Source organism: Acanthisitta chloris, unplaced genomic scaffold, assembly GCF_000695815.1.
Source record: "Acanthisitta chloris isolate BGI_N310 unplaced genomic scaffold, ASM69581v1 scaffold14219, whole genome shotgun sequence".
NCBI classification, from domain to species: Eukaryota; Metazoa; Chordata; class Aves; order Passeriformes; family Acanthisittidae; genus Acanthisitta; species Acanthisitta chloris.
In genome coordinates, this window is record NW_008693194.1 from 12645 (window position 1) to 27417 (window position 14773).

At 52.9% G+C, this 14773-nt stretch overlaps 1 protein-coding gene across 1 annotated transcript in view; it reads right to left on the reverse strand.

The window, feature by feature from the left end:
* KIRREL3 (kin of IRRE like 3 (Drosophila)) overlaps positions 1 to 13569 on the reverse strand; it is a gene marked incomplete at its 5' end in the record, with an annotated part of 26042 nt that extends 12473 nt beyond the window's left edge. The window contains 7 exons of the mRNA XM_009082990.1: positions 1926 to 1947; positions 2787 to 2837; positions 3869 to 4067; positions 4146 to 4246; positions 9591 to 9717; positions 12921 to 13048; positions 13421 to 13569. Coding sequence (XP_009081238.1) covers positions 1926 to 1947; positions 2787 to 2837; positions 3869 to 4067; positions 4146 to 4246; positions 9591 to 9717; positions 12921 to 13048; positions 13421 to 13569 — 777 coding nt within the window. The remainder of the gene's footprint in view (positions 1 to 1925; positions 1948 to 2786; positions 2838 to 3868; positions 4068 to 4145; positions 4247 to 9590; positions 9718 to 12920; positions 13049 to 13420) is intronic.
* Between the last annotated feature and the right edge of the window lie 1204 nt (positions 13570 to 14773).

The following is a 14773-nucleotide window of genomic DNA, read 5'->3' on the forward strand; positions in this document are numbered from 1 at the left end:
CCGACTCTGCAAGAGGAAGGAGAGGGAGCATGAAGCTGGGATGAAGGTCACAGAGGTGGCTCTTCCCCCAGGGACCCACCCCTGGCTACTGGCAAGTGGCTCAGTGCTGAGCCTGGGGAGGGTTTTGGGGCCAAATGGACCTCCTTCCCCGCTCCCCCGTCCCTGCGCGGTGACGCCAGCACAGGCCCATGGGACACTGCAGTTTGCACAGCCCTGACCTCTCTGTGCCTCAGTTTCCCCTGGGAGGGAGAGGAGGGGGGAACCAAGGAGCAGGTCAATAACTGCTCTCATTAGTGCCCTGTGGGTTAATGAATGCGCATCTTTAAAGGGTGAAGTGCAAAAGAAATCAGTGTGTTAATAGTGTTAAGATAGAGAAATGGCACCCGAGCAGGCTGATGGATGAGTTAGCCCTAGAGCCATCATTCACAGCCCCTGCCTACTTTATATCCCAATTTCCTGCCTTCTCCCATGGTTTATCAACTCTGTCCTCCTTCTCAAACTGCTGAGGGTGCTGGGACAGGAGGGATGGCTCATGCCCAGGGCTGAGCGCTGTGGGATAGGATTTGGGCAGTGTCTGTGGGAGGCAGAGAAGGGGTTAAGTCCTCACATCCTGCTGCCTACAATAACTCGAGCTGGTTTCTGGTGGGAATTTCAGGCTATGGCTCAGTCAGCAAAGTTGATTTATTCACACAGATCCTTGCAGCAGGTGTGGGGAGAGTGGAATATGAGGTCGCATTTACAGGGAGAGGGTCAGACTTGGAGCCCCAGAGCCTTGTTATCTCCCTGCTCAGTCCCTTCAGACCCTGCAAACACAGCTCTGACTTCGCAGTGAGTGTTGGGTTGGTGGCTGCTCTCTGCATTAGGGACAGGCATTGATAGGCAGCACTTCCACTCTCAAGAACCAAAGCTGTGGGTGCCACAAATTGCCTTCCTTGACTGGGATAATAAACCACATCCCAAAGACCCTGTCCCCAAAGGCTGCAAGGATCTCTGAGTCCAAGCCCCCTGTGAACCCAAGGCTCCTGTGAACCCAAATGAGGGGTAACCCTTTCCAGGATGGTGGCTGAGCCAGGTGGAGTGTGTCCTCACTGCTTTCCCAGACACCTCCAAAGTGTGTTTTCTCCTTGGAGCCTCTGCCTTGGAAATGAATGAGATGAATTAGGGGAAAATGGGTGCAGAGAGATGGTTCTCCTCAGAGGAGGTCTGTGCAGATGGTAGACATGAATGGTGCTGGACCCTGTGGATGTGAGGACATGTGGGTGACCCAGCTGAGAAGCAAAGCCCATCTGCCTCACGGCTGACACCTGTCAGGGTGATACAGGGACCATTTCCCATTGCCCACTGGTGTGGAAGTGGGGTTGGGCATGAATGTCCTGGACCTGAGACCACAGATCCCACCTGTGCCTTTCATCCTTCCTGAGGGGCACATGTCCTTACTGGTGGGACTGGGAGAGTCACAATTCCACCCACATCTTACTCATGTAGTCAGCAAAGGGTGTCATTGTCATCCAACCCCAGCTGGGACATGGGAGTTCTAAAGCCACTTCATGTGGCCCTTTAGCAATAGCCATGGGACCTCGTGGGTCCTGAGCCTTATTTTGGTAACTGCAGGATGATGTAAAGTGGTGTTGGTTGAGCTTAGGCTCTTCTGCTCGTATTTGATCTAAAATGAGCTGATGTCTCATGGTTTCTGTCTTGCTCATGAATTTCCTGCCTGGGCCTGCTGGTCCCTTGATGTGTCAGTTGTCACCCAGGATGGGCCACTGGAGACGTGACTCATGTGGCACTGAATACATCACCAAACCTCCAAGAGTGCTCAGCCAGTGAAAAGGCAAAGTCCCCTCAGAGCTCTGCAGCCTTGAGCTGGAACTCAGGAGGCAGATCTGGGAGCAGGTTCTAGCTGCCCTAAGGAGCTCACCCTAAAACCAGCACCCTCCAACACACCAACTGGCCCTGGCAAGAAGAAACTGGGATTTTCTGAGCCCACCTGCTAGGCAGTGCTCCTGCCAGCAAAGGTAACTCCTCATGGGGTTTTTAGGTCTTTCCACAGGAATATGGAGCAAAGGGGTGAGGAGACAGGAGCTTGGGGTCCCTGGGAGGGCTGGCTGCTCTCAGCTCTGCGGGAGTGGGTTCAGGAATGCAGAGACCAGTGAGAAGCAGGTGGTGATGAAGATGATGGAGAATCATGCAGGGAATGGGGTGGGGAAAGCATCCAGGGCTCTCTCCTGGGCTGGGAAAAAGGTAACTACAAAGGGGCAGTGACAGAAATGGCTGGGATGGTAAACTGTCCTGAAGGGATGGGCGAGCTGAGGAGGAGCAGATTGCTGGCTATGTGCTCCCCCAGGAAACCTACTCTGGGGCAGAGAATGAGGAAGGCACAAGGGCAGCACATCCTGCAGTATCTGCCCCAAGATCCATCCAGCTCTGCTCTGGTGCTGATGGACACACTCTCCCAGGATGCTGAAACAAGCTGGAAACTTGTACTTCTCCCTCTTTTTTTTTGTCCCACAGTGGCACTTTACGGGACTTTTGCAGCATTTTAAATGTGGCTGAGTAACATCATCCCCCTCTCCGTAGCTGGGGAGCTGGGGCACAGAGTGCTGGTTTGCAGAGCAGGTCAGTGGCAGAGGGGAAACTGGACCTCTCCAGCTTCCCAGTCACTGCCCTGTAAGTTTCCTACACCCCTTCCTGCCCTGCCTGCCCTGCTGGAAAGCTGCTGGGCCGGGAGGAGGATGCCAGCCCCCAGGTGTGGTAGTGGCTGGGGACAATCCACATTCACCGTCAGCTCATGATTTCCATACCTGCTTGAATACCAGCTCCTGATTTCATTTCCGTACCTGTTTGAAAATAAAGCAAGTGTCCACAGCCTTGCACAGCCCAAGTGCCCACCGCAGCCTTCCTCAGTCAGCCCTCTGCTCGCTCTCTGCTCCAGGCACAGGGCTGTCCCCGTGAAGGGGATGGCCTCTGCCACCCTGCAGTGTGTCCCTGCCCAGGGCAGGGCTGTCCCCTCGCATGGCCCAGCAGGGATGCTCAGGCCTCAGCTCTGAGCCAGTGCAGCTGCCCAGTCACCCTCCGCCGGCCCCAGGCTGAGCTCCCACTGACTGGCAGGCGACCTGGAAAAACCACTGGCTCTGTTTGCATTGGAAGGAGCCCAAGGCTAATTTTAAGGGGTTCATTTAGCTTTGATTTAATCTGGACAGCAGCCTTGCCTATAAATCATGGCTTAATGAGAACAATCCACCTGCCTGCCCTGGCATTTAATAAAATAGAGGAGAACTGGAGTTCCTCCAGGAGCTAAGCATTCCACACACAAGCCATCTCCTTCCCTTGCTATGGAGAGCCCTGAGAGTGGGAATCCCCTGGGAATTGCCTCCAGTCTGGGTGGGTAAGCCCAGCCCTGTAAAACTCTGCTGGCACTGTGGCTGGTGGCAGGGACGGAGAGTTGCCACCAGCCCAAACACTTTCCTCCCACTCACTCCCATCACTGTGGAGCAATGGAGTCTGCTAGGAGAGCCATTCCTGTTTCTCCAAGGCTAGAAATGATCCTTCAGCCTGGGGCAGTGGCATCACTTGTACTGTGAGGCAGGGAGTGAGGGATGCAGGATCAGTCTGTGCCCTCCAGCTTCAAGGAATCCCTTATTAAGTAGAGGCTTTGCAGGGCTGGTCCCCCCTCCTGCCCCTCTGCCAGGACCAGGTACCCTAAGGATGCAATCCTACAGCTAGCAGAGCTAGAGCATTGTCACCTAATTTCCTCTTTGGCATCCCAGGGGCTTTCCTGAGCACCTTCTGCCTCTCACAGCATCTCCCCACACTCACAGCCCAGTCAGACACTAATTCCCACTGCCCAGCAGCCCCCAGCAGTGCCCACCTTGCTCCTTGAGCCGAATGATCTCCGTGTCTGAGCCAAAGCTGTTCCAGGCAGTGCAGTTGTAAATGGTTTGGAAATCAGCTCGGACAATGTTGCTGATGGTCAGTGTGGAGATGACTCCCTCGTCCGTGCTGACTGTCTCCACTGTGTAGCGCCCGGAGGTCCCAGACTCCAGGACGTTCTCCTTCCAGGACCAAGCCTGCCAAGTGAGAGAGGGGTGAGCCTGGGGCACCCTGAGGTGCTCCAGACCCCCACTGTGCCCCAGGGTGCTACTCACAATTCGGTCTGGTGGAGGAGTGCTGCGGATGAAGCACTTGATCTGCCCTTTCTGGCCATGCAGGGCATGCTGTGTCTGGGTGCTGGAGATGATGGGGGGCCCTGTGGAGAGAAGAGAGGGCTGCTGACACCCCATGGGGACTTGTCGGGATGGAGGGGATGTTAGCAGAGCCACAGAGGGACATCAGGGTCCTCCTTTGAGGGGCAGGGATGGTGCAACTGCTGCATCACCTTCTGTGGTGGAAAAGGATGAGTTCCTGCAAAGCCCCCACAAAGCACTAGGGTCCCCCCATCTCTGTTCCCCTATCCCTGGTGTAAATTACCCTGCCCCCATCTCCTTGGTGAACCTCTGGGAAGGGCTGTTTGCTCCAGAAGCACAGCAAGATCCCATCCCACCTGGTGTTCCTCTCCTGCGCCCTCCCAGATTCCTTAAGCAATGGTTACACTAATTGCTCTCCAGGGGCTTAAGGAAGAAGTAGAAGGGCAGAAGGAGGCACAGATGGTACCTTCAAGGCACCATCGGTGACCTGCATGCAGCCTGCATGAAGCAGTGGAGAAATTTCTGCTGGAAAATCCTTGTCCCCCCATCAGCTTGGATCTGCTGTGCTATTTGGATGCCCAAAGGAGCCTAGACTGGCTGGGAAAGGCTCTTCCTGGGCAATACACCAGCTGAGCCAGCTTGGGATAGTAAATGTCTTTGTCCTGCCTTGGTACGTATCCTGGGACTGGGAGAAAAGGGATGGGAGAGGAGAGTAGAGCTTGGTGGGATCAACATATCCACCATTCTTCCACCAGCCCAGTGGGGGAGACCTGATCACCCCGAGGGAGCAGCATGAGAGCTGGATCCTAATTGCTGTTTATTAGGCTCCTTAATTAAAGCAGATTTGCATTTCCATGAATGGCTTGCTGCTGGCAGAAAAGAAAACAGCACCAAGCTGGGCTGTAGGGCAGAGGGGGGGGGGCAGGGGCTGGCAGGTCTCCCCCTGCCCCAGCTTGGGGATTTCACTCTGGGTTGTCTCTCCTGCTGTGGAGCCTGTTGCTTGGTTTCTCAGAACACACAGCCTTGTGGATATTTTCCCATTTTTCCTCCGAGGATGTTTTCCATTTCCACCCCCTCCCTGCCCTGCAGCTGATGTGTTTCTTTCAGAAAATTCTCAGAGATTTGGGGTAAAGTGGGGAGAAAGATTAACCTAAGTATTCCTGACTGATTCTCACCCAAATAACCCATTTCCAGAATGCACAAAAAGCCCTACTAAATCCTTCACTCTGGTGCATCCATACAAACAACTACCTATTGGAATTATCCCAGTAACCCCTTCTTGCACTAATCTTACACACTCCCCACACACTTCCCACCAAGACACAGCCCTGTCTCTCCTGCCTTGTGCTGTTCCGAGGGGAGATGGATGGAAAATGAGCTCAGTGAAGCACAATTCACTGACCAGTGACCACAGTTCTGGCAGCTCAGGAAATTACTGCTGGAAGGGAGCTGCTGTCAACATCAGGAATAGCAGGAGCTGGGCGTGAAGGTCAGGACTTGTTTTGGTGTAATAGGCATAGCTGTATGTTTAGTGGAAACTTCTGTGCCCCTTTTGATCAAAGAAGACAAAAAAATAGAGACATTTTGCTGTGTTTTTCTACCTAAATGCTCAAGATGTTGTTCTAGGCATGATCCCAAGGTGTGAATTCTCATTTATCCATCACTGACAGCTCAACTTTCCAAAGGGTCTCAGGGGCTGTGGGTTGATTCCTTCCTTTGCCTGATGAACCTCCTGTGGTCTGTGATGCTCCTGCTCATATGACGAACCCAAAGCCAACAGAGGAAGGAGCAGCCATGGGACCTGCAGGCCAGGACTAGATAATAATAAAAAGAACCATCTTCTTTCCATTTCAATGGTCGTGTGTTACTAAAAATTCTGGAAGCTCTCCAAGACTGGGTGACGCTAGAGAAAAATGGCTTAATAATCATTAAAGGGATCATTTTCTCCAAGGCGAGTGGATTTTAAATGGCACAAATGCCAATGGCTTTGGGTTTTATTATTGCTTCAGGACATCAGAGTCGAAGGCTTATCATCATGATAATAGCAGATGACTAAAGACCATTTGTGAGATGAACATGCCCAGAAATAATAGCATGAAGTTGCAGCCTCTTCGCATTCGGCGCTGGCGTTTGATTCTCCACTAGGCTCTGGCTCCTTATGAAAGCTGCCAATCTCCAGCTTGGCATTCAGCACTGAGTGTGAGACAGCCCACAGGCAGGGAAAAGGCTCTAAGCAATGTTGCTATGGATATAAATGATGGAGCTATTGGTTGAGGTTATTTTTAGCACGTCGGTGCCCATTTATTTGTGTGGTCCTGGCGGCTCACACAAAGGAGGAGGCTGAGGCAGGAGCCTTAAGGAATGAAAGGATGGCCTTGACCTCTCCAGGCTGCTTGAGTCCATCCAGAACTTTCATCCCAAGCACTCAAAGTGCTTTGGCATTGGAGAGTTTGGGTTAACTCCTTGCTTCCTGCAGAGGTCCTGGACTGGCTGGTGCTGTCCCGTATTGCAAAGGACTATCACGGGGCATGGTTTGGGTGGGAAGGGACCTTAAAGACCTTCTCATTCCAATCTCCTGCCATGGGCAGGGACACCTTCCACTAGACCTAGTTGCTGCAAGACCCATCCAACCTGGCATGGGACACTTCCAGAGATGGGGTAACCTGTGCCAGTGTGTCACCACCCTCACAGGGTGGAATTCCTTCCCAATATCCCATCTAGCCCTGCCCTCTGGCAGTGGGAAACCATTCTCCCTTGTCCTATCCCTTCAGGCCCTTCTCCAAAGCCCCTCTGCAACTCTCTTGGAGCCCCTTTAGGCACTGGAAGGGGCTCTAAGGTCTCCCTGGAGCCTTCTCTTCTCCAGGCCGAACATTTATCGCTCTCCCAGCCTGGCTCTATGGCAGAACTGCTCCAGCCATTGGAGCATCTTCGTTGCCTCCTCTGGACTCCCTCCAGCAGCTACACATCCTTCCCATGTCCTGACACCATGATGTGCTCCTGACCAAGCAGGGGGCAGGTCAGGCCCTGCCCTGCTCCCAGCTCTTAGGCATGCTTGGCTTCCTTGTTGGGGTGAATCCCAGGCAAATTCAATCCCGAATTAGCCACCTGGAGTTGTCCAGCCCTTCTAACAAACCTCTTCTTGCAGAGCAAGGGTTGGTGGTCCTTGCTCAGCAGCCCCTGCCAAGCCCAGACACTGCACTGACAGACAGTACCATCCTGCTGTGAATGTGATCCTGAGGTGCTCCTCCTGCCAGGGTGGGAGCTGTGACCAAGCTTGTGTGCAGTCAGGAGCATCCAGAGGCTTTGCTGTAAATCCAAACGCTGCTGATTTATGATGGCACCAAGTTCCTCACTTCCCTCGTGCCTCTGCTCCTCCAGCCCTGCCAAACACTGCAGCTTTACATAATCTTCCTTCCCACTAACCAGACTCTGAATCCTATCTGCTTCCTTGCAGGCTGTGGCCTTGGCTTTGGCATAGGGCCTAGCTGCTCCGTGGCCACAGACCTGGCTGGCCAGGCAGGGCTGGAGGAGCTCTCCTCCTGCCATGATTTCAGACACTTTTGGGAGTGGTTGTGCTGCTACAGACGGGACTGCAGGCTCAGACTGGGTTGATGATCCCTCAGTTGGGGTCTCTTGGGGGAATGGATCACCCCTCCACATGCACCGATCAGGGTCTGTGCAGCAGCCCAGAACAGACACCTCTAAATACCTAATTGTCCTGTGATGAATCCCAGCCCACAGAGAAAGGCACCTGGTAATACCAAGACAATTGTGCCACCCTCTGGACTTAAAATCACTTCAAAATATGAGGCATTCAACTTCCTTCTCAGATTACTGCAGAACAGGCTTCCAGCAGAATTCCTTAGCTCGATTAGACACACCATGCCATGCTCCAGAGCTGGAATGCTGCTCCAGCTGCAGGACAGACTGTCAAGCCCTGGTGTTTGGTGGATGTCAGGTCTGGGGACACTGCTCTGGGGGTTGGTTCTCCTCTCTCAAAGGGCAGGGAAACCATCCCAATCCAGAGGTGTGGGATTCTTGGTCCAACACTTGTGATGGCACGTCCCAATGTCATCACCTTGGGGTGCACCAAACCCCCCACCAACACATCCTGTGGGATGGGATGCTGCAGGCAGTCGGTTCTTGGGAGATGCTCAAAGCTGAGCAGTGAATCCCATACACGAATTTCATTTCCTCCCCATCAGCTCTGCCAGGCATGAGCTGCAAAGCTCTGGAGAGCTCTCTGTGCCGCACGCTCCGACCGCCCCGAGCCTGCGGAGAGCTCTGCTCTGCATTCACGGCTCCGTGCCTGGTAGGTGTCAGGGAAGGAGCAGGTTCTTTGTTTGTGCTAATTTGTTGCTTTGTTTTCCGTGAGCTTGTTTAATTGTAATTAAAACCCAGCAGCCGCCGGGGAAGGAGGATGCAGGCGCCGAGGAGCTGAGTCGAAGTCGAGGGAGTGCTTGGCTTTCAGTCTCCTGCTGCATTGCCCTTGGCTTCCCTTTCTAGGATTATAGAATCATGGAATGGTTTGGGTGCAAGTGCCCTTTAAAGGTCATCCAGTCCAAGCGCTCTGCCATGAGCAGGGACATCTTCAAGTAGATCAGGATGCTCAGAGCTCTGCTGGAGCCTATCCTTGAATGTTTCCAGGGATGGAGCATCCACCATCTGCATTATCTGTGTTTAAAATTAATGCTTGTTGCTGCCTGGGCTGCTTCCTGCTTATTTACTTCTCTTGTGACAGTGAGTGGGGACTGAAGCCTGCCAGTTTGTCATGCAGGTGAGAGACAATGCAAAATTCATACTCTGTTTACACCATTTGCAGCCTGCCTGGCTTTCCTTTCCATATTTAGGCTGATATTTGTTATTGCCTGCTGAGGGGTCCTGGCCAGGGCATCATTAAACTCCAGAGCTCTGGGTGTGGGGCACATCCTGACACCGTGCTGGATGATCCCCAAGCAGCCACAGAGGGATCCTCACAGGGATCCTCACGTGGGCTCGGGGAGAGTGATTATGCTGCTGGTGTCGGATCCAGGCTCAATTCCCAGCTCTCCAGCTGTACAACAGAGACAACAGTGCTCTCCGACCTTGCGAGGGTTTTGCAAGATTAATCTATTAAAGATTTAAAGATGCCAGCTCCAAACTACTCAATAACCCCCTGCTGACAATAAGGAACCACACAGGGCTGTGCTAATGTTGGGGTTTTTTTTTTTTGCTTTAACTCATTCATCTCCAGGAAAATGCAAAATCCACTTTACTCCTACTCCCTGCAGGGCAGGGCCCTCCTGATCCAGCTGGGGGTGGGATTTGCTCTGAGAGGAACTACCCCAGGACATAATTTGGCCAGAGGAGCTGTGAGAGCAGCAGGAGCAGAGCAGGAGGCAATGGCAGGAGGGAAGCAGGAGGTACCGTTGACGGTGAGCGTCACCTCCCGCTCGCCCGCGCCCACCCGTGGGACCACAGCTCGGCACACGTATTTCCCAGCGTCTTCCTGCCGGACAGACTTCAGGGTCAGCTTGTTCTCATTGCTCAGGACCTGGAAGAGAGGAGGGGGCTGCTTTCAGGGGGGCATGAGAAGTTACAAGAGACCTGAGTTACAAGAAACACATTACCAGCTCCTGAGCATCTGGGAGAAGACAAAGCAGATGAGCCCAAAGTCTGACATGGCATGAACATATCACTTACTGCTGTTGACCAAGGAATAAAGAAACATCACAGGCTTTTTTTGGAATTAGAACTCCTGTTTCTATTCATTTTACAAACTCTAGTTTTGCAAGAAGTTCAAGACACAAGAGACAAATTTTGGTGGCTGCAGTGCCACAGGCAGAAAAACCTTAGAGAGTCGCACACTCCACACTTGCATCTCCACATCCACAGGCACAGGGAAGGCTGTTGGGATTGACTCAAGCATTTCAAGTGCAGAAGTGGTGGGAGAGGTGGCAGATGCCTGGGAACCCAGTCTGGATGGCTGGGGAAATCCCAGCTGCCTATGACAAGCTCTTCCTAGGGACCAGCAGGGCTGGTGCTCAGCCCTGCTGCCCGTGCCCCCTGCCCCTGCTGCGCAATTAGCATCTTGATTAAACCTGGAAAGTTCCTGAAGCAGAGGGATATAGCTGAGGCTGTCAGCAGGATCCTGGCACTGCTGGTGTTTAAAAAACACACAGCAGAGCTAAACCAAATAGTGGTTTCAGGAGCAATGCCAAGGGGTTCACTCATCCAGTTGCCCTTGGCTAGGACCCCAGGGCTCTGCAGACTGGGCCAGACCAGCACCTCTCCTCCTCCTTCCAGCACCCACTGGCTTGGTGAGCTGTGCTGGTAGTTGCCTCCACAGCTGATGCCTCCAGCAATTAGTGCTGATGTGGTGGTTGGATATGGATTTGGGTCTCCTTGTAGCAAGAAGATGGGGTTCTCACCCCTAACCTGGCATGAGGCAGATGCACAGAGTGTCACATCTCTTTTAAACCCTCTGTTTTAGCATTGATTCCAGAGTTATCCATACAAACACCTGTGTTTTACTGAGCCTCACCCTCTCTTTGGTCTCTGATTCTCTTCTTTCTGGAAAAAGAGAGGGAAAGGTGGCAATCTTCCCTCTCTTCCCAGGACCTCAAGGTCTCTTCCCAGAACCTTGACCTGGCTCTGGAAGCACAGGGATTGGGAAAGAAGCAACCCTGATCCCACATCCCACTGGGATGGCTAGGTGTTGATGGCTTTACAAAGCAGCATCCCCTGCCAGCATCCCTCTGGCAAGATGGAGGTGGCACAAACATCTGCACTGGGTTACACCAGCCAGGGGGTCTGTCCTGAGCCCTGAGATCACAGAATCATGGAAGGGTTTGGGTGGAAAGGGACCTCAAAGTTCATCCGGTTCCACTCCCTGCCATGGGCAGGGACACCTCCCACCAGACCAGGTTGCTCCAAGCCCCACCCAACCTGGTCTTGAACACTCCCAGGGATGGGGCAGACGCAGGTGCTCTGGGCAACTTGTGCCAGTGCCTCAGAACCCTGACAGGGAACAATTCCTTCCCAATATCCCATCTAGCCCTGCCCTCTGGCAGTGGGAAGCCATTCCCCCTTGTCCTGACCCTCCAGGCCCTTGCCCCAAGTCTCTCTCAGCTCTCTTGGAGCCCCTTTAGGTACTGGAAAGGGCTCTAAGGTCTCCCTGGAGCCTTCTCTTCTCCAGGCCAAACACTCCTAGCTCTCCCAGCCTGCCTTCAGAGGAGAGGGGCTCCAGTACTTTGTTGCCTCCTCTGGATTTGCTCCAACAGCTCCATGTCTTTCTCATGCTGAGAACCCCAGAGCTGGAGGCAGCACTGCAGGTGGGGTCTCATGAGAGCAGAGTAGGGAGGCAGAATCACCTCCTTCACCCTGCTCTAGCATGTTCCAAGCTGGCAGGACTCAGTTGGAGAGAGGCAGATAAAAAGGGAGAAGGTGCTTGTGCCTGGGCACTGCTGGACAACAAATACAAGCCCTGATGGGTGGCTGGGGCTGTAGCAGGAGAGTGAGGCAGCCCTGGTCCCTGCTGTGCACAGCTCCTCTCAGCTGCCCTGCACTCTCCAGTGGCCTTGAGACAACAGAACAGCCTTCTGCAGTGTGAGAGCATTGCCTATGATGATAATAACCCAGAGAAACAACAGCAGCAGCTGTGGGATAGGAAACCACCCAGGGATTATTGACCCACTGGGATTCCTTAGCTGATTTGAGCCATCAGCTCTCCCAAGTCTGTAATTGCTTCCCAGGAGATGGCCTGCACCAGGGTCATTATGGTTTGGAAAAAACACCCCAGCAGTTAATGCCTCAATGGCTGCTTCCCTCCTCAGCCTGTCCCCAGGGAGCGGAGGTGAGGAGAGCGACTCAGCCCCTCTGTCTCACTTCGTGGGGGTCCAGCTCTCTGATAACAGCCTTGAGTTGTTTACTTGAGCAGCCTCATTGACTTCAGCACATCTGCCCAGATGAAGCTGGAAGATGCTTTTCAAACCCAAACCTTCATGTGCCTCTGGATGAGTTTCACGCCTCAGCCCTCCTTGAGCTTCTTCCAGTGGCTTTGCTCAGCCCTCCTGTCTGTAAAGAGGGATCAGAGCATCTCCTGCCTCCCTGCGCTGACTGAGCCACGATACAACTGGCAAAGCTCATTACGCTTTTCAGGACAAAAGAGACATGGAGAAGTCTGCTGGGACACATCCAGACTCCAGCCCACAGCAGGGAGACCTGGGGTGAACACATTAGGATTTGAACCTACAAGTCTGGGGGCCAGAAAGAACCATCCCAGGTTAAATCATTGCAGAAAGGACTCTTCCAGCCTTGATGATTCCATGATCCCAGAAAGATCCAACCCAGGAACGACCAATACATAATGGACCACTCCAGAAAGGACCATCCCTGAAAGGTCCAACCCAGGAAGAATCATCCCAGATTGAATCATCCCAAGAAGGACCATTCCAGAATGGATCATCCCATAGAGGACTGTTCCAGGAAGAACCATCTCAGTGACCTTCAGAAGCACTACCTGTCAGTGAAAGGTTAAGTGATGCTCTGATCAGTGTTTGACCCTTACACCCATCATCATGGGAATAATTCTCATTCTCTTAGGACAGCTTTGCATTTGGAGGAGCCTCATAGGTCCAACATTTATCCAGCCAGGAGCTCCCAGCTCACAGACACGGGATTTGCTCCACAGGGAGCATCCTGCAGCACCCCATGCCCTGAACACACCATTTCCCACCTCCTCACAGTGGTTCTTACCACGCCTGAGCCTCGTTTCATCCACACGATGGTGAGCGATGGGTTCCCAGTCCAGGCACAGTTGAAGACAGCATCTGAGCCCAGGTCAACCAGGAGGGACTGTGGCTCTGTTGCCATCCTGGGCCCAACTGCACAGAAGAGACCAGAGTTACTCCCAGTAATGTTCTGGGTCACCCAGAAACCCTCAAACTCACTGTGGCAGAAGGGGCAGTGGCAGGTCTTGAGGGACCTTATGGGCCATAACCATGTAAGAGCCACAAATAAAAAAACTGCCTGAGACAGGTGCCTGCTGCGACCTCAGAGGGAGCAGCTCCTCAAAGACCATCTCAGGAGCTCTAAGGAAATCATGGGTCCCACCACCAGAGCATTTACAAAGTCTGAGCTGCAGGAGAGCCCAGCAAGTCCTGGTTACCCTGGGCAGTCAGATCAAGCCATGTCCCCTTCATTTCCAGCAGCTCTGCTCACCCTGGGAGGCAGACTTAAGCCAGCAGGTTACTTACAGTAGACATCCACAGTCCTGCTGATGTTTGTGCTGCCCAGAGCGTTGGTGACCTCACAGGAGACAGGCTCAAAGAAGAAGGTGTGGTCCACAATGGTTTCATAGAAGTCACCAGAGGCTTCCTTTATAACCTGGCCTTTTTTTGCCCACCTGATGAGGAAAATAGAGCATCATTGTGGTGCTGTTTTGTGACTCTTGCCATGTACCTGTGTGTGATGGTGGAGATTCACCCAGCCCAGATGTTGTAGTGCTGGGGGGCAGCACACCACAGGGTGCCCTTGACATGGCTTCCCACTGCTTGAATGCTGCCCCGAAGGCAGCCAAGGACAACTGGAGCTACAGTTGAGGGTCTGTAGGCACAGATGTGCCTACTGTGCCCAGTTCTAGGCCCCTCAGCTCAGGAGGGACATTGAGGTGCTGGAGCAGGTCCAGAGAAGAGCAACGAGGCTGGTGAAGGGACTGGAGCACAAGAGCCATGAAGAGAGGCTGAGGGAGCTGGGGGTGTTCAGCCTGGAGAAGAGGAGGCTCAGGGGAGACCTTATCACCCTCTACAACTCCCTGACAGGGGGTTGGAGTCAGGTGGGGGTTGGTCTCTTCTCCCAGGCAACCAGCAGCAGGACAAGAGGGCACAGACTCAAGCTCTGCCAGGGGAGGGTTAGGTTGGATATTAGGAAGATATTTTTTACAGAGAGAGTGATCAGGCATTGGAATGTGCTGCCCAGGGAGGTGGTGGATTCACCATCCCTGGAGGTTTTCAAGATGAGACTGGATGTGGCACTTAGTGCCATGGTCTAGTAACCATGGTAGGGTTGGACTTGATGATCTTTGAGGTCTTTTCCACCCTGGTTGATTCTATGATTCAGAGGGATGGACATGTCCTCAGCATCATCCCCTTCCCAAGGGATGCAGGAATTACACCTGCAGGTTTTGGATGTGTACTTGTATCCTTACTGAAAACTTTCCAGAATAAACCAAATTTGTTACTTCCCCATTTTGCTGGGAATACACCTCATTCCTTAGGATTGTGTAGACCTCAGTGATGGGAGGAATTGGACATGGAGGGTCTCTGCTGACAGGGAACCACAGTCCCTTCCCGAACTCTTGCCAACAACACTGCTGGTCCTTCCTCATCAAACCCACTAAAAACCTTTTCAGCTGCCTCCCACTTTCACCCTTTTCTTCCTTCTTTTTTTCCCTTCCCCAATCAAAGAGAACTTTATCCCTTTAAGGCAGCTGAAATAACATTCCCCCGAAAAGCCAAGCTGGCATTTGCAACGCTGCGACTTGCAAATTGTCTTGGAGAACAAGCTGTCAACTCAGCACTTGAATTAAGCCGCTGTTTGCCAAACAATGA